General features: G+C 41.1%; 1 protein-coding gene across 3 annotated transcripts in view; it reads right to left on the minus strand.

The window, feature by feature from the left end:
- Positions 1-3,185: 3,185 nt before the first annotated feature.
- Positions 3,186-24,154, minus strand: part of MGMT (O-6-methylguanine-DNA methyltransferase) — a 625,576-nt gene continuing 604,607 nt past the window's right edge. For all 3 annotated transcript variants that reach the window (XM_089669522.1, XM_089669514.1, XM_089669506.1), the window contains one exon: positions 3,186-4,164. In XM_089669522.1, coding sequence (XP_089525648.1) covers positions 4,036-4,164 — 129 coding nt within the window. In that variant the 3' untranslated portion in view covers positions 3,186-4,035. The remainder of the gene's footprint in view (positions 4,165-24,154) is intronic.

Genomic DNA, 24,154 nt, shown 5'->3' on the forward strand with positions numbered 1-24,154 from the left:
ATAGCTTTCACCTGCACAAGCACCAGATTATGAGACCCAGGGATTGTGGGATATGTAGTTTCTTCACAGGAACTGTCAGTTCTTAAGACTACAGACAGAGGTCATGGGTTAACCTGTGCAGTGCCACATCACATGCCTCATATTTGAACACAAATTGAATTTCTGACACTGAGAATTACTCTACAATAGATTGTGTGTACAGGGCAACACATGTCACCATTAAACTATTGATCAATGCACATCCAGGGGCGGACTGACAGCTCATGGGGCCCCCGGGCAATAGGGGACCATGGGGCCCCTGTGTCCTTGCCCACACTTAAAACACACCCAAAAAAGCCTATAAAAGGTACCAGGGGCATCTCATGGGGCCCCCTACTTACCCCGGGCCCTCGGGCAGTACCCGAGTTCTCGAATGGTCAGTCTGCCCCTGTGCACATCTTATGCAGGTGAATACCACATGATGCAGGTGGGAAAGTTTACTCATGCATTTTTTCATGCGCTTTAAAACCTTTAAAAACAGCAAATTACATACAAAACAAATCAAAAATATTTCAAATAGCTGCAAACACAATGTATGGAGATTATCTATGTACCATAAGGAAGTATTTGTAATCAATTTATTTGGTATGTCCCATCTATTTTAAGTCAGTGTCATTGAGATATAGTTTCCTGCACTAGAAGGTATTTGTCATGCTCCAGCTATTACAAAAGGTTACATTAATAAATCACACAATGCAAAAACATTCTGGTAGGTTAACCTCCTTCTCCCAATTGTGGTAGAATAATAGATTGTGAGCTAAGGGACTGATCTATATACACTGGGTGTATTAGGCAAGTTGTATTTTTGAGGATTAATTTCATTATTGCACAACTACAGTGCTCTCGGTCAATCCAAAATGATAATGAACTTCAAACCTGAATATTTAAGAAAGTAAAAGTGAGGTTTTGGCTTTCTTAGTACAATATCTATGTAAGCACAATTATTGGGCAACTATTAATGTGCAGAATTAATGTACAACTAAATGAAAAACGAAAATTTTCCCATCTCACTTGTTTATTTTCATCTGTTAAAGTGAGAATAATAAACAACCGACATTTAAAAAAAAATAAAAAAATAAAAAAACAAAAAAAATAAAACGTGACCAATATAGCCAACCCTATTTTCAATAACAGTCATAAGCCTTCCATTCATTGAGTCTGTCAGTTTCTTGATGAGCAAATTTTTGTGCAGCAGCAACCACAGCCTCCCACAGTTCAGTTCACTGTACTGTTCTCTTCCACCGTAAGTCTCCCATTTAAGAAGAGCCCACAAGTTCTCAATAGGGTTTAGGTCAGGTGAATAAGGGGGCCATGTCATTATTCTTTCATCTTTAAGGCCTTTATTGGCTAGCCACACAGTGGAGTACTTCGATGCATGTGATGGAGCATTGTCCTGCATAAATATTATGGTCTTGACAGATGAAGACTTTTTTCCTATACCACTGCTTGAAGAAAGTGTCTTTTAAAAATTGGCAATAGGTTTGGGAGTTGATTTTGAGTCCATCTTCAACCCGAAAAGGTCCCACTAGGTCATCTTTTATACCTGTCCATTCCAGTAACCCACCTCCACCTTGCTGGCATCTGAGCTGAAGTGGAGCTCTGTTTCCATTACTGATCCAGCCACGGGCCCATCCATCTAGTCCGTCAAGAGTCACTCTCATCTCATTGGTCCATAAAACCTTTGAAAAATCTGTCTTCAGATATTTCTTGGCCCAGTCTTGATGTTTCAACTTATGTGTTTAGTTCAGTGGTGGTCGGGTTTCAGCCTTCCATACCTTGACCATGTCTCTGAGCAATGAACACCTTTTACTTCTGGGAATTCCAGGCGGGTTGCAGTTCTGGAATATGACAGCACTGGAGGATAATGGGTTCATGTTTGATTCTTCTCAAATGTTTGGCATTTAATTAGCATTTTTTGTCCCCTCAACACGTTTCTTGCAACCCTGTTGACTATTTCCAACAAAATGTTTGATGGTTATATCTTAGCAATTTCAAGAATGCTGCATCCCTCTGAAAGACTTTTTGCAATTTTTGACTTTTCAGACTCAGTTAAATCTCTTTTTTGGCCTTGATATAGCGTGTTGATCTGCTTAGGCCACACCCTCCCTCATTACACAAATACACATCACCTGATATGCTTTAATCCAATAAGCTATCAAGTTTATACAGCTTGGAGTTGGACAATATGCATAAAAATGATGATTTGGTCAAAATACTCACCTAATAATTGTGCACACAGTGTATTTGCTAAAGCATTGTTTACTATGTGGGTAATATTCAAATACAAAATGCTCTGCGCTTTGATTTACTAGGTGGAAAGGGCACAGTATAAGTGACTTAAGGTTATGTATACCCCTTCAGAATAACTTATAGCTATCAATGTGTCAAGTTGTGGCTGCAAATATAAAACGTTGGTTGACACAATGGAAGAGATTTACCAAAACTGGTGCACACAATCTCAGAATCGGGTACAGCTGTGCATAGTAGCCAATCAGCTTCTAATTTCAATTCAACTGAAGTTCAATTAAGCTTTGACAATAAAAACTAAAAGCCGATTGGTTACTATGCACAGCTGCACCAGATTCTGACTGCACCAGTTTTAGTAAATCTCCCCCATTAGGCTATGTTGTTGCTGTGCACACTATACCCTTACAGCAGAACTTCATGTTTTAAACAAAAATGAAAAATAAATTGCCCTGCACTCTCTCTGCAATACCCACCTTATACCCAGCAATTTTCCCTGAAGAAATTCCAATCCACCACTAGATTGTGCCTCTTTTTCAGGCTGAATGATGGCATCTTCACAGTACCGCATAACAAAACATTGTTCATATGTCATTATACGAGTGATGTTTAATGGTTCAGCAAGGACCGACCACTGCTGACTCCAGACAACAGGAGGAATGACCTGTGATAAAAGACTACTGTCTTATAAGTATGTATAAAGGGAATTAAAAAAAAAAGTTACATGGGTGGTAAAGTGCAGGGTGTATTTTTTTTTTAAATTGTGCTTTAAACTCTCTAAGACCATGTCCAAGTAGAACATGCTACATTTGAGTACCTCAACAAGATATATTATATCTATATGTGTTATGTATATGCTTAATAAACAGGGACAATGTGTAAAACTCAAGCCACAATAAATATGAAACACAGCAGCCAAATTTATTCTTTGAAAAAGCATAGCACAGCTAACAATCACCATTTTTAGTAACCCAATACCCTTGTCGTATGTAATTTTATTTTTACTGGCATGAAAACACAGAAAACTACAAAGGAAGCCAGCAAACAAAAAAAGAAAACTGTTATTTGTATCTTTTCAACAACTATTTAAGATATGAAAGGCAGTGAAAAATATCTTAACAGACATCACAATAGAATTTCCTTTAAAAATTTTGCAATATATTTTTTTTCCTGTGTATTTGTGACAATGACATATGTGAAACATTGTTCTGGAAGCGGAGACATCAAAGATTAGGTGGGAATGCTGGGCATCAAGCTTGGCAGAGGTACAGGATCTCAGTACAAAGCCAGGCAGTAACAGGGAGGTGTGTGTGCGTCTGCTGTATTTTATTTTGACTTTAGCAGCACGCAAAGCTACACTGTTCCTTTTCTATTAGCCAGATGCTTCCATGGAGGGGCAGTTGGACCTCAGATTTGCCACGCCCCTCCCTCTCTTTTCCTTACATTAATGGGCATTAAAACTGGAACAAAACAGGACTGAGGGTGGGAGCAAACTACAAGCCCAACAGGAGCAGTCTGCTGTATTCATTCTCCTGTAAAATGTAAAAACAAGACCCAGCACACTAGCTGCATCCCTTAGGAGGTACGCAAGCCTTTCTAATATAGTGGTGCCACTTCTGATGCTGTATTATAATCATATGTCAATCAAATATTTACCATTTTTGCAGAATTCTACTCTAACGTGCAAACCTATAGCGCTGTTATGTGTTTTGGCTGCGGTACAACTCGAGGTGAAGAATGCTGAGAACATTTTCATGTTTCCTTCACGTTTTTCTCGTGCGACAATAACCAGAGCTTCACGTGATTACTATTGCCGCCGCTGTAGTTGCCAATTTTGCCGTCGCTGCAAATCACTCGGTGGCAGGGTATGATAAGTGGCACCTGGGAGAAAAAAATAAAAATAGAGAAATACATGTGAGAGCGATGTCAACCGCAAACAGTTATATTGTTTGTCTAAATAGAGCAGAATGGACAGTATGAGAAGAAAATGTGAAGTATTAGGCTCTTATTAAGGTCTAGGCAACCATGCCTCAGAACCCAAAAGTAGGTATCAAATGCGCAGACTACCCAAGGCCTGTGAAAGATATTCCAAAATTCAAAGTAGTCCATGTGCTAATTATTGTAAAGGCATAGTAAAGATATAAAATATAAAGTAACATTCATGTTGAAATACATACTTGTTTATAATTTCAGTTCCAAAGGATTCATTATTCTGCTCGACCAATCTTGTGATTCACACACATCAGCCCCATACACACTACACAGCCAGGCAATTGACAACACCATAGGTGTGTATATGTCTGCACCATGGATCTCTTGTATATGAAAAATAGCCGCTGCTATTTAAACAAGTATCAAAACGGTACTTTTTGACTACAAGTGAATGGAAATCTGTAACAGCATTAGCTTCAACAGTTATATCACTAAATATAGTAGAGGAGGTCTAAACAACAAATCATATCATCCCATTGGCATATCGAAATTGATCATGTAAAAAACGTGCAATTGTTCAAAAATAAATAAATAAATAAATAAATAAATCATGTGCAACAAAATTGTTTTTAAATTAAACATATAAAAATAAAATCATGAAAATCCTGTACAAGTATTATTCCTGCAGTGTCTAGTGCTTAAAAGATGTCATCACAGTGAAACGTGTAGGACGGGGCTGGTTGATCACAGGGACATCCCATTGGTCTGTGTGTGCTTGCAGTCATCGTGTGGCTGGGGCTGGCACAGTGACATAACTATATAAGTAATATATATTTTTATGAATGAGTACAGGTAGACATTGTGACATTATTTGTCCACCTCTTCACCTCAGCTGATCAGAGGAAGCCTTGTATTAATTCCTAAAAATACAAGGCTTTGTGTGAATGGATAAGCAGGTCTCAGTCTGACACAGTTTCTTTCTGGAAGTGGGAAGGGAAGTCCTTGTACCACTGCTGAAACACAGTGCTGTATACTGAATGTAGCTGAGGCTACATACAGTTTATAAAGCACAGACAGCAGGTACATCTATTAGTAAAGGAATAAGTTCATTTTGGGCCAGCTTGGCCCAGACTTTTTAAAGACACACAAAACCTGGAGTAAGGCTTTAAGCTTTCAAGAAGAAAGCCAGAAGATCATTGGTTGCCATGCACAGCTGCTCCAGATTCTGAATCCTTAAATCTTAGCAATTTACCCTCATTTAGGAGCCATGGAAATGAAGGGCCTGAAAATTCATGTTCATCTCACATTGGCATTTGTTAAACGTGCAGTAATGCACTTACATAGGTGTGACCAGGTCCTTTACCTCTATCCTGTTTATCACCCATGTTCAACGAGTAGCAAAGTTATGCAAGAAGCAGCCAAACTGAAGTAGGACATATTAAGGTGATCTTCCTGAATAACAGCGTGAATCCCAAGAATGGCTGAACTACAATTCCGTTAGCAGTTAAATTACCGTATTTTCCGGCGTATAAAACAACTTTTTACCCCTTGAAAATCTTCTCAAAAGTCGGGGGTCGTCTTATACGCCGGTAACAGCATGCTGACACTTTTTAGGGGGGCGGCGCGGTGCTGCCGCCGCCCCCCCCCTTCCAACAGAAGGGAAACTAAGTACAGGGGTGGGCAGGGGCTGTCTCTTACCTGGCTCCGGTCCCACGACGATCCGGTCCAGGAAGCGCGGCTGCTCCTTCCTTCCCTTCGTCCACTGGATGTTCGCGCGGCTGCTCGGCTTCGCCTCCTCACCGGTGATTGGCCGCCAGAACTGTAGCTCAGGAAAGGCACACAGGCGGCCAATCACCGGCGAGGAGGCGGAGCTGAGCGGCCCCGCGAAAATCGAGTGGAGATGCAGGTAAGTGTGTCGTGCTTAGGTGCTGCTGCAACCACATATGCTGGCTGCAGCAGCACCGTACTGGAACAGGGGTCAGCAAGTGTCAGTGGGAGGAATAGTGCCCCATCGTTGGTGTCACTGATACCAATGATGGGGCATTATTCCTCCCACTGACACCAACGATGGGGCACTTCCCCCCCCCCACTGACACCAACGATTGGGCACTATTCCCCCCCCCACTGACACCAATGATGGGGCACTATTCCACCCCCCACTGACACCAATGATGGGGCACTATTCCACCCCCACTGACACCAATGATGGGATACTATTCCTCCCCCCCCACTGACACCAACGATGGGGCATTATTCCTCCCCCCCCCACTGACACCAATGATGGGATACTATTCCTCCCACTGACACCAAAGATGGGGCACTATTCCACTGACACCAATGATGGGGTGCTATTCCCCCCAATGATACTAATGATGGGACACTATTCTTCCCACTGATACCAATGATGGGGCACTATTCCTCCCACTGATACCAATGATGGGGCACTATTCCTCCCACTGATACCAATGATGGGGCACTATTCCTGCCACTGATACCAATGATGGGGCACTATTCCTTCCACTGACACCAATGATGGGGCACTATTCCTGCCACTGATACTAATGATGGGGTGCTATTCCTCCCACTGACACCAATGATGGGGCACTATTCCTGCCACTGATACCAATGATGGGGCACTATTCTGCCCACTGACACCAATGATGGGGCACTATTCCTCCCACTGACACCAATGATGGGGCACTATTCCTCCCACTGATACCAATGATGGGGCACTATTCCTCCCACTAATACCAATGATGGGGCACTATTCCTCCCACTGACACCAATGATGGTGCACTATTCCTCCCACTGACACCAATGATGGGGCACTATTCCTCCCACTGACACCAATGATGGGGCACTATTCCTCCCACTGATACCAATGATGGGGCACTATTCCTCCCACTAATACCAAGGATGGGGCACTATTCCTCCCACTGACACCAATGATGGGGCACTATTCCTGCCACTGATACCAATGATGGGGCACTATTCCTCCCACTGACACCAATGACGGAGCACTATTCCTCCCACTGACACCAATGATGGGGCACTATTCCTCCCACTGATACCAATGATGGGGCACTATTCCTCCCACTAATACCAATGATGGGGCACTATTCCTCCCACTGACACCAATGATGGGGCACTATTCCTCCCACTGACACCAATGATGGGGCACGATTCTTCCCACGGGTGTGCACTGGAAGAGGGGTAGTCTTATACGGCGAGTATAGCCCAAACACTACATTTTAAACAGGAAAAGTAGGGGGTCGTCTTATACGCCCAGTCGTCTTATATGCCGGAAAATACGGAAGTTAAAACACAGTATATATTACTGTAATTACTAACATGGTTAAGATACTTTTACTTTTGAAGGTAAGTATAGTAAGTTAGCAATAAAAGTATACGAGGCAGCAAGCAGCAGGTAAGTATACAAAACCCCAAACGCAATCTATAAAACAGAGTGCAGCAAAAACAGAATATCACATAAGGCAGGATGTGAAATAACAGAAAACACTGTGGCTAAATAAAGATGAAATGATCCACTAAACATATGTGAATGAATAAAAATAAATAAAAGTTCTTTTTAAATCTTGTAAAGTGTCGGTGTATGACTTCCACCATCCAAATAACTCGACACCACTTGTGACTGAGACTATCCAGCTCCAAAGCTGCTAATGCAGCAAGTAACACATTTGAATCAACCAATCAGGGCCCTTCCTATATGGTCATCCAGCTCATCCATCCACCTGAGATCTCCTGGAAACAGCAGCTCCCACCACTAGGAAGCGTTAGGTCACCCACACTGTCTAAGAGAAAAGCACTCACTGCATGGAGTCAACACCAAGGGGCTGTATATAGCGTAGTCATTTTATTAAAGTTGTAAGATGGTCTCCAGTTCCAAGACCGGAAGCAGCAGTGTGACAACAGTGTGTAGCTCCTCCCGAGGAGTTACGTGCAAGCGCATATCTTCAGGGGATGCTAGTACTAGCTTCCCAGTGTTGTGAGCTGCTGTTTCCAGAAGATCCCGGGTAAATGGACGAGCTGGATGACCAAATAGGAAGAGCCCTGATTGGTTAATTCAAACGCACTACTTGCTGCGTTAGCAGGTTTGTTGCTGGTGAGTGCAGTATTTTCTTTCAGTCATAAGTGGTGTATGTAGTTATTTGGATGATCAAATTCATACAGACACTTTTTAAAAGGATTTTTATTTCTTTTTATTCATTCACATATATTTAGTGGATAATTTCATTATTATTTATTATATTACACAGGATTTATATAGCGCCAACAGTTTGCTCAGCACTTTACAATATAAAGGAAGACAATACAGCAACAATACAGTTCAATACAAGAGGGATAGGAGGGCCCTGCTCCTTGGAGCTTACAATCTAAGAGGGAGGGGCTAGTGGTACAAAAGGTAGTAACTGTGGGGAATGGACTGGTAGGAGGAGCAGAAGATTCCATTATTTCATCTTTATTTGAGCACAGTTTTTTGTGTTATTTCACATTGTGTTCTGTGTAATATTCAATTCTTGCTGCACTGAGGCTCTGGAATACTAGAATAACAAAACAATGCACAGTAGATTAGAATGTGTCCCTTCTGGGTCAGGAACCCAACTAAGACCTCATTCATTATTTATGGAAATTCTGAATTGGCAGATTTGCAATACATAGCTAACCTTCTAAAGTTCAAGATTAATCCCTGATTATTTTTTTTACTATTTTGGGTCATTTTTTTCTTTGATAATACCAAAAAAAAACCCCAAAACAAATCAAGAAATATCTATTACAATTTACCACCAAAAGAAAGCCCAATTTGTCCTGAAAAAAAAAAAAAAGTATAATCCACCTGGATGCACAAAGGATGCCAAGGATGCTAGGCATTGAACTACAGTAGCATGTTCAAAAGAAGATATCCACAATGGCAGCCTACAGGTTTTTTTTCAGTTCGGGTTTCCTTTACAAAATGACATGCAATGGACAGCATCGTTTGGCAACCAATTGCATTTTTAGATTATTGTAGTCATATGACTTAAAAAAGATAAGTTAGTGATTGTCAGTTGCACCGCCCATACAACCAAAGTTTGCTTCCCATTTATGATCTGTAGATGATCACATATTGCTATGACTCTCTCTCTTTTCTCAGCAGGGGACACCACGTGATATTGTGTAATGCTGCAACTGCGTACCTTCAATTGCAGATGATGACATCATGACGTGCCAACGTCTAACAATTGCCACCAAGTTGATGGCTGCAGTTTTTGTGAGAATGATCATGGGAATTCAAGGTCTACTGCAAGCAATTTTTAGTTTCACAACAGAAAAAACCCATATACTGCCTTGTGGTGAAAAGCAAAATTACAGCACTGCTTGGATTCACGACTGGTGAAGAGCGCAGTACTCTGGCACGCATTTATGATGCTCTGATTCTATGTTAATGAATACTAAGCGTTAACCCGATTATTTTCACGGCACAAGTGATAAGTTAACTGCAACATATGGTACAACCAACGTGATTCACTAACTAAATTGTCTTCTGTAAATGTGTTTGATGATGTGGTATAGAAGTTCTATGCACCCAGTTAGACCCCTGAGAGCAGCCAAGGCTCCTGTGAATATAGACAGGGCTTACAATAATCAGCTGCATCACATAACTTGATTAACCCCTTCATTAAGTATGTACCACACATTCCCCAAACAGTAACACTGAACACGATGTGAACATCATAAATCAAATAGAGCAACACAGAGGCAGCAAACCCCTATGGGGTTCAGCAGCAATTCATGGGACATCACGGTACATAGTAATGATAACTCAAAACTATATCATCTCATATTATTTGTTACTAGAAAGAATTTGCTTAAAGGGGAATGCCAACTGATACCATGCTAGGTTAAAACAACACGAAAGTGCCCAAACTACCCACTTGGTAATGTGCACATATCAAGGAAATGGACGGTGAGGCAATATAAGCAACCAAAGAGATACCTTCAACAAACTTTTCAAGCACACAGGATGTAGTCACTGTTCTGGCTTCTTTGATGTTTCAGTTTAAGTTTGTTCAGCAGGGTGGTGTTAAAGAAGAATGGGCAAGAATGGGCTGAAATTCCCCTCACTTTTTTGAGGTTGATTTACTAAGACTCCATTCACACCTGGGTGCGATAAATCGCAACGCAATTCTGGCAAACGCATGAAGCTTGTCACCAAAAAAGAAGCAGAAGCTTCTTTTGGGCTACGGAGTTTGCCATGTTTTATCGTGAGACAATCGCGGCAGAACTGCACCACATTTTTAGGTGCCATTAAAATTAATTCCCTTTGCAAAGAATACCCAATCATATACCAGTTAAAAAACAGTATTTTTGTTTGCACATGATTGGATGATAGAAGTTAGTGAAGCTTTTATGTATAACAAACTTATTAAAAGTGAAGTTATATGTACAGGGGGTTATTATTGTGATTATTTTTGCTATTTGTTTTTTCATATACGCAGTTGATCCCTTGTACACTAATCTTGCTGAACTGTAGTTTTAAAGAGATACTTTCAATACACTTTTCAAGCACACAATAGCTGATGTGGCCAAATCTGGCTTTAACAGTTCCAATCTGAAATTGGAATTTTACAATGCCCACTCTGAGCAGCGGACAAACAAAGTGACAAAATGCAAATAAATAGAGTGCATCAGGCAATTTCTCCAAATGTTCTGTTAGTGACAGGTTCTCCCTAAACTAAAAGCAAAAGTAACCATGATTTTAAATGTTTTTATGACGACACATTAAACATCTCTAAAACTGAAATCCAGGTATGTAAAAAAGAAAACAATTTTGGTTTTCACAAAAAATAGCTGAATATATTTTTACATAGAAAGTGTTAGCCCCTGCATATGTTAATATATCTGCCTTCTGCCATCCTCTGCACAACAGCATTCAGACAAGGACAGGGAAGGTCAGCACTTTGAGCCAACTGGAGATCTATTGCAAGACCAAGACCATGGTGTTTACAGGAAGGGGATCACAAGGATGATATTATCAGTGTACTGCTGCTCCTTCATTTTCCAATCATAAGCTGAGGCAAGTCTTAGACTTGGATGAAATGCTGGACTGTACTTTAGTTTGCAGAGAGGTCCATGGCGTGGCTATGCAGAGTAACCAGGGCTTGTTTTTCCTCAGAGAACAGGTGCAGGAACTTCTCCTCCACCCACCCATCTGTAATGTCACGTCAAAGTGTGGGTGTGGCCAAACTGCAGTGGCAGAGGCAAAAAAAAAAACCCTGGAGTGCATAATACACAAGTTTAGGGTTCAGGAGTATGCTACACACATAATTCAGGGTTCAGGAGTGCATTGTGTACAGATTGAAGGGTTCAGGAGGGTGTAAGACACAAAGTTCAGGGTTCAGGAGAGCATTATGCACAAAGTGCAGGGATCAGGAGAGAGTTATGCCCAGAGTGCAAGGTTCAGGAGTATGCTACAAACAGAATGCAGGGTTCAGGAGTGCATTACATTCAGAATGCAGAGTTCAGGAGTGCGGCATTCACATAATGCAGGGTTCAAGAGTGTGCTCTGCACAGAATGCAGGGTTCAGGAGTGTTATGCACAGAATGCAGGGTTCAGCAGTGCTTTATGAACAGAGTGCAGGGTTCAGGAGTGCATTACATTCAGAATGCAGGGTTCAGGAGTGTGTTATGCTCAGAATGCAGGGTTCAGGAGTTCATTACATTCAGAGAACAAGGTTCAGGAGTGCATTGTGTACAGAGTGCAGGGTTCAAGAGTGCATTATGTAGAGAGTGCACCTCTGCACTCTTTTCTCACAGCTTGTCTGCAACCTGCTCAGCCAAAGGCTTCCTGCTCAACAGCTGAGCTTTACAGCCATCTTCTTAAGCCCTGACCTCTGCACCCCCACAATTCCCTCTCCACCTCACTTCTCCACTGCCCTCATCTGCTCACCTCTAAGCAGCAACCAGTCTTATTTTGCAACTACTCCTCTTCCCCAGCAACTGTAGTGGCAGTGCAATCATTCAGCAGGGGATATCAGCATCCAGACACAAGAGTGAGCATGAGATGCCCTCCCTGCAGCCCATATATAGACTGTCCATCCCAGTGTCCCTGCTCTGAGTCCTGATCAAGGGGGATTCTTTTGGAGCTGCTGGGAGAGTAGTGCTCTCACTTGTAACACAGAAGCTCCTGTGTTTACAACTGACAGTAAATAGCGATGCACATGGGGTCAATGCCGGAGGTGGCAGAACTCCATTTTGCCACGTTCCGGCTGAAAAAAAGGCCCTAAGAGTAACAGGGTGCTTTGAGTCACAGACTGGCTTACAGAATTACAAATCCTTCAACAGGTAACACGGTTCACATATTTGCATAATTCAATTGTGCACTAACAACTTGCCTGAAATTTAGCTTTAAGTGAGCCATATAGTGTTTTAAGTATGGCAATACTTTAACCTTCTCATCACCAAGGCAGTTCCTGATCCAAACACTAATAAATGACTCACCTTGACATGTTTTGCAGGTCTTTGCTCCTGCATTCAAGGCTGTGATTGCTCATCAGCTGCTTTTTTTTACTCATTTCTGCTCACTTGCACTGTTCGTCACTTAAAAATATGTCCCCTCCTTCAGACTTATTCTACTGCCTGTCTTGGTTAGGCATCAGTTGATACATAAGCTCTTGAATTTGTACTAAATCCCCAAAAAGCTGACATTAAGGCTTACAAGTCAACAATATATATCATATCTCAGCTTATGCAACAAAAGGTGTTAACGAGCTACACAACAGAGGTCAGAGGGCAGGCAAAATAAGTGTCCACTCTCACCAACTTAAGCAAAAACCACTGTGCCAATGAAAGGCAATAACGGGGGGGGGGGGGGGGGGGAGAAACATAATATTTAAAAGGTAATTAAGCCTAACGAATTTTGTATTATTTGTAATTAATGAGCTGGGAGTTATTCAGCTAACACCAGATGTCAAACAAAGAAACTCTGGGATCAAGTCACAGGGCTTGTTCGCACTGTGGCTGAATCATATGAGCCTCTATTGCATTCAGAGCTGAGCAATGAACAGCCTTGAAAAGAAACTAAAGCCAAAAAGATCTGAAGTTCTATTTACTATACAAAGGACAGAAAAAATGTGCATTTTGACTAATTATTTTATTAGATTTTTTATTATTATTAGCAAGGCACGATCAGCAGTAAAAAAAATGGTCTTGAATATGGATTTAACGTGTTAGCCCCAAAGCTATAATTTCACTGTTTGTTACCCTATATTTGTATTTTTTACACAGACAATAAAAACAGTTACCCAGGATTATTATGAATGCAACAAAGAATGATCTGGTTTATTTAAAATAAGGAGCCAGCGACAGTTCCGTCTAACTTGAGGGAGTGTGTGATTGTCCCAATTAATTAGAGTTGCTAATAAAAGCATGTAAACTAAAATAGTTAATCTGTAAATAAAATGTATTTCATAAAAAGGACTTTTCTTGGTTGAAACAATATGCTTTTAAATATTTTCAATTAGGTTTACATATTTTGTACCACGAAACCATATTTCTTCAGAAAACAACTGTTTTACCCCGAAACATAAATAAAACCCTTTACAGCTATCAACTAAGTAACTGATGTGTTACAAGAAAAGTCGTAAAAAGTGTATGTCTGCCTTTTTATGCATCAGGTCGATTTAAAATCTATACTATTTTATTATCTTTCACAAGGTCAATAATTTTACTTTTAGTATCTTCTCAATAAAACCAAAGAAATAAAAAAACTGACAAAAAAGTACAAAATAAAAAAAAAATATAGGACTTTTTCCAAATGGTATTAAGTCAGAAACCAAAGAGCCAACAGAAAATCCCAACTCTACAGCTGATACCTTTTTTTCACACTTAAAGCAACCAGTGATTTTGCACCCCCCCCCCCTAAATGACACCATCTGGTGCCTGGACCTCCTATGGAATATAACAAAGAATCCAGTGCCGCACCTATGATTCCCTTGTAAAACCTGCAAATTATGACCACCTGTTCATTATTACTAGAGAAATAGGTGAGGCGCTCGCAGGATATTTCTTCATAATGTATTTTAAGAGACAGGCGTTCAGTGGGCAATGGAATCGGCATTAAAGTTAAAAATAAAAAAAAGTTTATAGAACTCTTTAAAAAAGTTGCAAAACACCAAACTATGAATGTTGTCTTATTGATTTCATGCTTGCAAATATTATGTACAAACCCACCTGTAAATATTTGAACCAGAGCAAAAATTAGCTTTAACTGATTGCATTTTACATGAAAAAGAATACTGAATATGATACAGGTTAATTTTCAAACCTCCCAGTTTAAAACAAAATATTGGTATAATGCAGGATGTGAGGGTTTTATAATAACCAAACAATATGTAGAGACTTGACAAAGTACAGGTACGAATTTCCTGTTTTGCTTCCCATCGAGTGAATATACCACCATTTTGGAATATTATTATTATTATTATCCAGGATTTATATAGCGCCAACAGTTCACCAGATACATTAATAACTAATCTTAATTAACTACATGAGTTTGCGGCAAAAAATATTAGTGTTATCTCCACATTATACTTTTATTAAGAATAATAAATAGGACTATGGAGTTTCTAAAAAAATTAATTCTGCATTTACTTACAATACTATAAAAAAGGCTTATTGATATACAGTAACTGAGGTTTAAAATATAATATACAATGGTGAGTTGGGAGTATATCACCCTCCAAGTGGATGAGAAAATATGGAGGAATAATAAAACAATTGAAGAAAAAAACCCCCCAAAAAACAGAAAATGTAGTCAAAGGATCGGTTACAGTACACCTTGTGTTGTTACAGAATGATCATCATGCAGCTCAATTAATTTTAACCTCATACATGTATTTACTTTTTGTCATATTTATAGAAAAAAGTTGAAGGGTCTAATAGCCTAATATTGCTCATTCAGATTTGGGGATATGCTGGATGGCTTCTTTTTCATCTTGGGGATTCTAACAGCAAGGCCTCTACACAATGGTTCTATGTTCTCCTCACCCACAGTGACCATAACTCTGAGGATTCACTAAACCTCATAAGTTGAATACCTACTGTATTTACATAATGAATAATGTAGCAGCAGAACCCAAATCAAGGAGGGGCAGGGGTTAGGAACTCTGACACAGTGTTTCAGTCTTCCAGTATTTAGACAACAAGATCTTCCCACTGGATAAAGAGATCTACCTGATGGGGTCCTTAAGGGATTGGAGACCACCTACCATTAAAATTAAAAATTTAAATAGCACTTGGGCACATTATTATTTTGACTAAGAAATAACATCTTCCTTGCCATGAATAAAAAATGTATGGTCTCAAGTTCTCTTGGGGGACTTAAGTCTGGCAAAGAACATGTAGTTCCTAAGTACCAAGTAGTAACTACATAGTAAGTGTTTCACTTCATTAGAAACTGCAGAATTTAATTTTAACTAATCCATCCAGGTTTAGATGCCCAGGGAGGTGAGATCAGCAAGGCACAGTCACTATGTAGAACTACAAAGAAGGCTGAACATATGTGTATGTAATAACCTTGTCTGTATGTAGATGCAAAATATACTTTGAAACAATGGAGGTTATTTACTAAAACTGCATGGTGCAAAATAGGGTGCAACTCTGTATATAAACCAATCATCTTTCAGGTTTTATTGTAAAAGCTTAATTGAACAAGCTGAAGTTAGAAGCTGATTGGCTACCATGCACAGCTGCACCAAACTCTAAATGCACCAATTTTCGTAAATCTCCTCCAATGCCCCTCACATTCCTTCTGTACTGAAATGTATTGTAATTGTACTGTCTCCCTTATATTGTAAAGCGCTGTGCAAACTGTTGGCGCTATATACATCCTGTATAATAATAATAATGCATTTACAAGAGAGTAAAACCTAATTCACAGTCCCACAGACTTCAAAGTCACTCTTCCTCTCTGGCTGTGTTCCTGCCCTTCTCGCCAACAATGCAGGACCAACAGGTACTGATGGTTTTGCATTGTACATGATGATGTGAAGGGCCTGTCCACATTTCCCACATTTCATAAAGGGAGAGAAGAAAACCAGGGAGACCTCTGTGGGATTGTGGATTAAGGTATTTCTTTCTATAAAAACACTAACTTTCCCCCAACAAAATAAGCACTATACAATATTATTATTATTATACAGTATTTATAAAGCGCCAATAGTTCGCTCAGCGCTGTACATTACAGAGGGGAACAGAACATGTGACAGAACAATACCAATACAATGCAAAACATGAGGGGATCGAGGGCCCTGATCTTTCGAGCTTACAATCTAGGAGGGAGGGGATGGTGGCACAGGAGGAGATAGCTGTGGGGGATGGAGTGGTAGGAAGAGTGGAGGAGGTCGGCAAGTTAGCAGGGGGCGGGGTAGGCTTCCCTGAAGAGATGGGTTTTCAGGGTGCGCCTAAAGGAGAGGAGAGTAGGTGATAATCTGATGGGTTGGGGAAGGGAGTTCCAGAGGATGGGTGACACCCTGGAGAAGTCCTGGAGGTGGGTGTGGGAGGAGGAGACCAGGGAACTAGAGAGAAGGAGGTCTTGTGAGGAGCGGAGTGTGCGTGCTGGGCGGTACTTGGATATTAGGTCAGTGATGTAGTTCGGGGCAGTATGGTGGACAGCTTTGTACGTCAGCGTTAGGATTTTAAATTTGATCCGTTGCGCAATCGGAAGCCAGTGGAGGGATTGGCAGAGGGGGGTGGCGGAAACGGAGCGGTTGGAAAGGTGAATGAGTCTGGCAGCCGTATTCAGGATGGACTGAAGCGGGGATAGCCAGCGGCGAGGCAGGCCAGTGAGGAGGGAGTTGCAGTAGTCGAGTCGTGATATGATGAGGGAGTGGATGAGCTGTTTAGTGGTTTCTGGAGTTAGGAACGTGCGGATTTTGGCGATGTTGCGGAGGTGGAGTCTGCACGAGTTTGTTAAAGAGTGGACTTGGGGATGGAAGGATAGGTTGGAGTCCAAAATGACACCAAGTACTCTGGCCTGCGGGGCGGGTTTGATGGTGGCGTTGTTGGACATGATGGACAAGTCAATGGGGGGTGGTGTCCGGGCTGGAGGGAAGACAAGAAACTCGGTTTTGGAGAGGTTCAGTTTAAGGAAGTGGAGCGACATCCAGTCTGATATGTCGCTCAACAGGTGTGTGATTCGGGCGGAGACCGAGGGGGTGAGGTGGGGGGTTGAGAGATAGATTTGTGTGTCGTCGGCATAGAGGTGGTAGTTGAAGCCGTGAGAGTGTATGAGTTGGCCAAGGGAGGAGGTGTAGATGGAGAAGAGAAGGGGCCCGAGGACAGAGCCTTGAGGGACCCCAACAGAGAGGGGGAGTGAGAGGGAGGTGGTGGCATTACAGGTAACGCTGAAAGAGCGTTGTGACAGGTAGGATGAGAGCCAGGAGAGAGCAGAATCTCTGAGGCCGAGGGAGTGTAGTTTTTTGAGGAGGAGGGGGTGGTCGACTGTGTCAAAGGCCGCAGAGAGGTCAAGGAGTAGGAGCACTGAATAGTGGCCATTAGCTTTGGCGGTTAGCAGGTCGTTGGAGAGTTTGAGTAGGGCAGTTTCGGTGGAGTGTAGGGGACGGAAGCCGGACTGTAGGGGATCGAGGAGGTTGTTGTCGTTGAGGTGAGAGCATAGGCGGGCGTAGACTAGGCGCTCGAGGAGTTTAGATGTAAATGGGAGCAGGGAGATGGGTCTGAGGTTGTTCGGGTCATTGGGGTCCAGGGAGGGCTTTTTAAGTATGGGGGTGATGTGTGCATGTTTCAGAGGGGAAGGGAAAGTGCCGGAGGAGAGGGAGAGATTGAAGATGTGGGTGAGGGAGCGTAGGATGTTCCTGCATATGATGGGGAAGGAGGGGGGTGGGGCAGCAATATTTTATGGCCAGTCTGGAGGTAATCTTGAAAAAGGAGAAACTTGTGCTGTGAATACTATACAGGTTGACACTGCTGTTCTCTGCTTCTGAAAATGCTACTTGCCTGAGTGCTATGCTGATCCAGTGGCTAGAATTCTGGATTGATAACTTTGTGTTTTTGATGTGTTTTTTTTTTTCAGATTAATTTTCAATTGAAATCAACGATTATGTGCTGTACATTTAAATGCATGTTGATGTGCAATGTAAAATTAATTGCAACTCATGTTGATGCACATTGACATGCGTTTCCATTGATTTTAATTTAAAAAGGCACAAAAATGCAAAGGTGCACCCGTAAGTCATTGCCTTGAATATGGAGATGAGGAGTTCCGACTTCACTGTTTAAATGTCTATTTTGAGTCGGTGGGGTTGATTTAATAACGATACAAAGGCTGCTCACTTTGCAAGAGAAGGCTTCCCTAGCTTACTGAATGATGTGAAGAACTGTTGACTTCCATAATCTAATCATGTGCAAACAAAAATACTGTTTTGTTTTTTCCTTTCAGGTAATTGGGTATTCTTTGCAGTGTTAACTTTCCCCTCATTCGCTAAGCTAAAGGAAAAATCCCTTGCAAAGTGTGCAGCCTATTTGCTTTATTAAGCCCTGTGACTCAAAGTATGGAAGTGAAAATTTAAAGAGGCATGCACTATATTATTATGTAACTATATAGTATTAAATACAACTAGCAAAAGTAACTAAATATATTTCTTTCCTGCAGTTCCCTGTTTAGAATGCCTTAGAGAGGGGCAGGCTAACTGAGTTCAGCATTGTCCGGTGTAATAATAGGAAAGTATTATACTTGACAGCAGGCTGGGAGGCAGATCAGTGACAGAAGTTGCATTGCTTAACTGCAGTGGGGAAATTTGAGATCACAGACATGGCTGTTCTGTCTGGCAGAAGTACAGTATGTAAATCACAAGACCAGTTGGTCAGAACTGCAAATCTTCCTGGTCAAGAACAGTTCACATATAGACACTTTTAACTCTGTGTTTAGCTGTTTACTTGTAGTTCTCCTCTAACTTCTGTGAAAGTATATGTTATAAACTTAAAAACAGTGAAGGGACTTGGCAAAGTGCAGAACCGTTCACACTAAGTATACTCACAAATCAATTCAAATTCGCTCAGCAAAACATTACTCTCTGGCCTGTACGATGCATTCGCAAATCATGTCAAACTGGTATATAGCCTTTGCAATTGTACACGACACTATCACAAATAGATCTTACTCCAACAACAACATGGAATTGTGCAGCTTCATAAATCAGAGCATAAATCACATGCAAATAAAACTAATTCTTATTCCGTCGCCTTGTCTCGGGTATTAATCGCACACCCAGGTCGTTCAAACCTGGCATGTGCTCGCTGTTCTATTTATCAAAAAATGATTTGATTAATGTCGTTTAATTATACATTTCTACAGCACTCAAATTTATTGCTTTATGAGTCTGTTTTGTTATATTTTTCCTCTGTCAAAGGAGCTATTCTGAAATAAGGATTTAAAAAAAAAAAGACTGTGTGTCTCAGAGCAATCATTGTGCAAAGTTTTCACAGCTTTAAAACCTTTAAAAGGCATTAACTGTTTCCTGGACTTAAAGCCCAACTCCAGTCAAAACTTGAAGTTTTCAGTAGAGCAGGATAGGGTTAGGTGCTCGGCTGGGATTTCATTGCTGTCTGGTTCTACACTGGGGACATTTGTGAGCACTTTCTTTCCCCCTTTTCTTCAAGTTGAGAGAAAACCAATTCATCTTACTGCTATGCTTTTGGAGCGTGGAGGAAACCCAGGGAACCTAGAGGTAACCCACGTGTACATTAGTTAACATTCATGCAGTTTCTGAGGTTGATTTACCAAAGACAAATATGCTGTTCACTTTGCAAGAAAACTTTCCCTTAACTTAAGGAATGAGATGAAGCTCTTTTGACTCCCATCATCTAATCGTGCACGCAAAAATACGGTTTTTATTTTTTTATTGTAGATTGTAAGCTCGAAAGAGCAGGGACCTCAATCCCCTCATGTTTTGCATTGTATTGGTATTGTTCTGTCACATGTTCTGTCCCCCTTTGTAATGTACAGCGCTGAGTGAACTATTGGCGCTTTATAAATACTGTATAATAATAATAATATTGTCCTTGAATATGATTTGGTATTCTTTACAAAATGAATTTTCACCACATTCACTAAGCTAAGGGAAATTTCCCTTGCAATGCAAACAGCCTGTTTTCCTTTAGTAAATCAACCTCTGTCTCTAGTGAAAATTAATCCAGGACTTCAAGTTTAAATGGCAAGCTATTTAGGCATCTTGCAGCTCATATGTGGGAGGATTTCAAAATACAGAGCTGTGTGGCTGAAAATCCATGACAGGCTACAGATTAGTGAGTATGTACGTAAGTAAGATGTGCTGTACCCCTATTTCACTAAGCAGTAGTAGAACCTGTAATGTGCTGATGTTTACAGTCACTCAGTGTTCCAAAGTATGTGATCATATATAAAATACTTCTATAGCTATCATAGCTCTTTCACCACAGCTATTAAGTTTGGTTAGAAACGTATAATACCAGAGTTCACCAGCAGGTGGATTTGCAAGTAATGTATGACTACTCAGCATTAGGGGTAAGCTGTTTTTGATAATAGCCTGACCCACCTGACTTATCCCGCCAGGAAGCAGTCATTACACACAGCCAATCATAAGCATTCCCCGCCTCGCAGTTGCACGTATACCAAGGGTGTGTATACGTGTGGCAGGGAATGTCGTGGCTGCATATGATTACTGGTGTGCAGTAACAGCTTCCTGGTGGAATAGTTCATGTGGGTTCAGAATATTATCTGAACATGCCTGAGCTTAGCCCTGCTTGAAATCCAAGGCTACACAGTCAGATCCATTTTACTATTAAGGGGGCATAGCTACAGCATTAGCAGACCATGTGACTCCAATATGGCCTAGATGCACAGGGGCACATAGGTGTCTGGCTACACAGATGATTTTGCAGGCAGCAAGAATATTTAGCAAACTACATTTGAGTAAAATAATTGTATATAAAGTTTTGGGACCTCAATATAATTACAATAAAATCAATTGGTAGATTCACACCTTTCCTTTTAAGACCCATGTGTTTCCCATTGAAATCAACAGAATTGCATGAAGATATGCACCACTGCATACTGAAATGCCTTTTAGCATTCATTACAGTGAGCACTGATTTAGGTTTCCCTTGATTTCAGTGGTAACATATTTGATTCAAACACTTAGGTTTGATTCTAGCGTAAGTATTCTGTATTACAAGCAGCATTGTCTCATGTTTGAAAGGAGACAAATGAGGGAACCCTGCACCTACATAGAGCGATGGTCTTACTACAAGACATCTTTTAAGTTGCTGTACTAGGATTCTACACTTTTTCTAGGTTTTAAATTACAACGTAGGTCCTGTATGCTAACTAGCAAAAAAACTAGTGCTGAGGAATTGGACTGACCAGCCTCAATTAACTTTGATAAAGTTTGGGGAAGATAGAGATGTAAATTTTATAACTGGGCTCAATAATTGCTTGTAATAGTCATTTAAGCTATGTATGCTTTCAGCCACGACTAATGGTGGAGCTGATTCTAAGCGAAATTAAAGTGAAAAGAGAGATCCGAGAAAGCGTGTCAGCTACACCAAGGCATTGTTCAAAGCAACAAAATAACTGGACAACGCAGGACAAAGCAAATGCTTTTAAAACAGCAAAAGCACCAGATATCAGCAAAGCCATTTTGTGAATGAAAATGTTAGTAATGGAAATGATGGCATCCTAGCTTTAAAAAAAAAAACAAAAAAAAAACTACAAGCTATTGTTTTTGTAGAAGCCCCTGTTAGCAAAATTAGAGAGGGCTACCCACTTGCCAGCCCTCCCATAAAATTAATAAAAAATCTTATATAGAACTGGTTAGGTAGATATAATAAAGCTGAATACTTCTTAAAGGGGCCATGGGTTTGTAAACCCTACACTTGTTTCACTAGTTTAGTATGTAAGTCACTGACCCAGAACAAGTATGTACATAAGGAGACCCAATATCTTATATCCAAACCTTGCTCCATTCCACAGTTTAAGCTGGGTTCTATTCCACAAATGAAGTAGTGAAGGAAGGGTAAAAAAATACAACCCATGGGACTTGCACCCCCACTTTATTTCTCTCCCAACAGGTTTGTTTTAAAGATACAATTCAGTCAAAACTGAAAATGAAGTCAGAACATGTATGTATGGGGTATGTCTATCTGCCAGGGGTGGACTGAAAACTCATGGGGCCCCCAGGCAATAGGGGATCATGCGGCCCGTGTCCTTGCCCAAACTCAAAAAAGCCTATGAAAAAGGTACCGGGGCATCTCATGGGGCCCCCTACTGACCCTGGGCCCTCGGGCAGTGCCCGAGTTTCCAAATGGTCAGTCCGCCCCTGCTATCTGCTAAGAGCCTTGGCTTGTTCCTGCAGGCAGTAGTACACCAGCGCACATCACTACTCAAAATCTGCCCTGGTGCTAAATTTGTGGTCTGGGACCATTAATTATGGAGTTGTGTAAATGTGCAGATAGGTATTACAGACTCTGCCAAAAACCAGACATTAAAAAGCTTTGCAGGACACTGAACCATTAAAGGGAAAACCTGGAGTTGCACCCAAAAGCACAGGTTGGATCTGAAATCTGACTGCACTGGGATGAATAAAATTCAGGTAAAGTGAATTGACTAGACTAAATTTAAAGTTTAACTCAAGTTTTATTGAGAAAGATACAATCCCCTTTAGGTCAGGCATATGCATTTCAAGGATGTTAGCAAACTTTGCTGCAGACTTTTTCATTTCTTCAGAAACAGCAGTTTGCTTTACCATATCCATTTCCAATAGATACCTGAATAGGAGGCTCAACCTATGTTATAAATCACCTGAGCATATCTCAGTGTTCTGATGAGGAAAGCTGCAGTGTCTGCATTCCTTTAGAAGAGGACAGGCCTTAGGGAGTATCACACAAAAACTATTGCAGGAAATACCTAAAATTCAAACTGAATTTCAGTTTAGACTTCTAATAAAACCAGTGAGCCACTGACATAAGTAGGAAATAAGATTTCTGGTAGCTTATGGTATACCAATGTTGTACAGAATGTCTCTGGACTTATGTAGTGTGACAGGACTTCACTGTGCCACGGTCTAAAGAAGAGAAAGAGGAGTTAAGTGTGGAGTGAGGCCCATATATTTTTTCATGCCTTTGATGGAGAGTGGAGGTGGACTATAGTAACCAGCACCTGGATTGTCTATGTATCAAAGGAGCAAGCATTGAGTGGAGCTATGGATTTAGGTTCTTGAAAGAGGATTTTGTGTCACCCATGCAGGCTGAAGGGCTCCGGGATGGGTTTTGCATTCGGAGAAAACTGGTCTTGCAGTTTTCCTCTAGGATTGGTAAATCATGGTATGAGATTTGGAGTCTGAAATCTTTGTAGAGTAATGGGTGGGATCAAGATTCCAACCCTGGGTCCACTTTACGCTGGTGACCAGCACCTGCTGATTGTGCAGGTGTGCACAGGCCTTATGATATGGGGTGTGAGTAGAGTTCCGGGCAGAGTTCACTTCAGAATCCAGGCTATGGGCCAGTGCAGCAGAGAGCTGCAAGGTATGCAGAGTTTGCATGTGAGAACAGTGGTACTATGAAACTGTCTGAAGGAACAAAGCACCAAAGCCTGACACCAGAGTGGCAGTGCTGCAAGACATCAGGATGCTAAATACATGTTTGCTTAGAGTTCTGAAGTGATGTTTAAAACCACTGTATGAGAAAACTTTATTTAAAGGATGTTTCTTTTTAATAAAAGTGGGTGAAAAAAGCCATGAACTGCAAGTTTGGCAAGTAGGCTGTGTCCTTAATGATCAACCCATGATGCTATGTCCAGGTCGTGCTGGAGCTGTACAATCAAACACAGCCCTTACGTTATAAACAGACATCTGTCATAAAGTATGACAAAATGTTCCAATTGTAAAAT

Source organism: Staurois parvus, unplaced genomic scaffold (assembly GCF_062004578.1).
Source record: "Staurois parvus isolate SC_StPar_1 unplaced genomic scaffold, SC_StPar_1.0 ptg000009l, whole genome shotgun sequence".
In the NCBI taxonomy this organism is placed as follows: Eukaryota; Metazoa; Chordata; class Amphibia; order Anura; family Ranidae; genus Staurois; species Staurois parvus.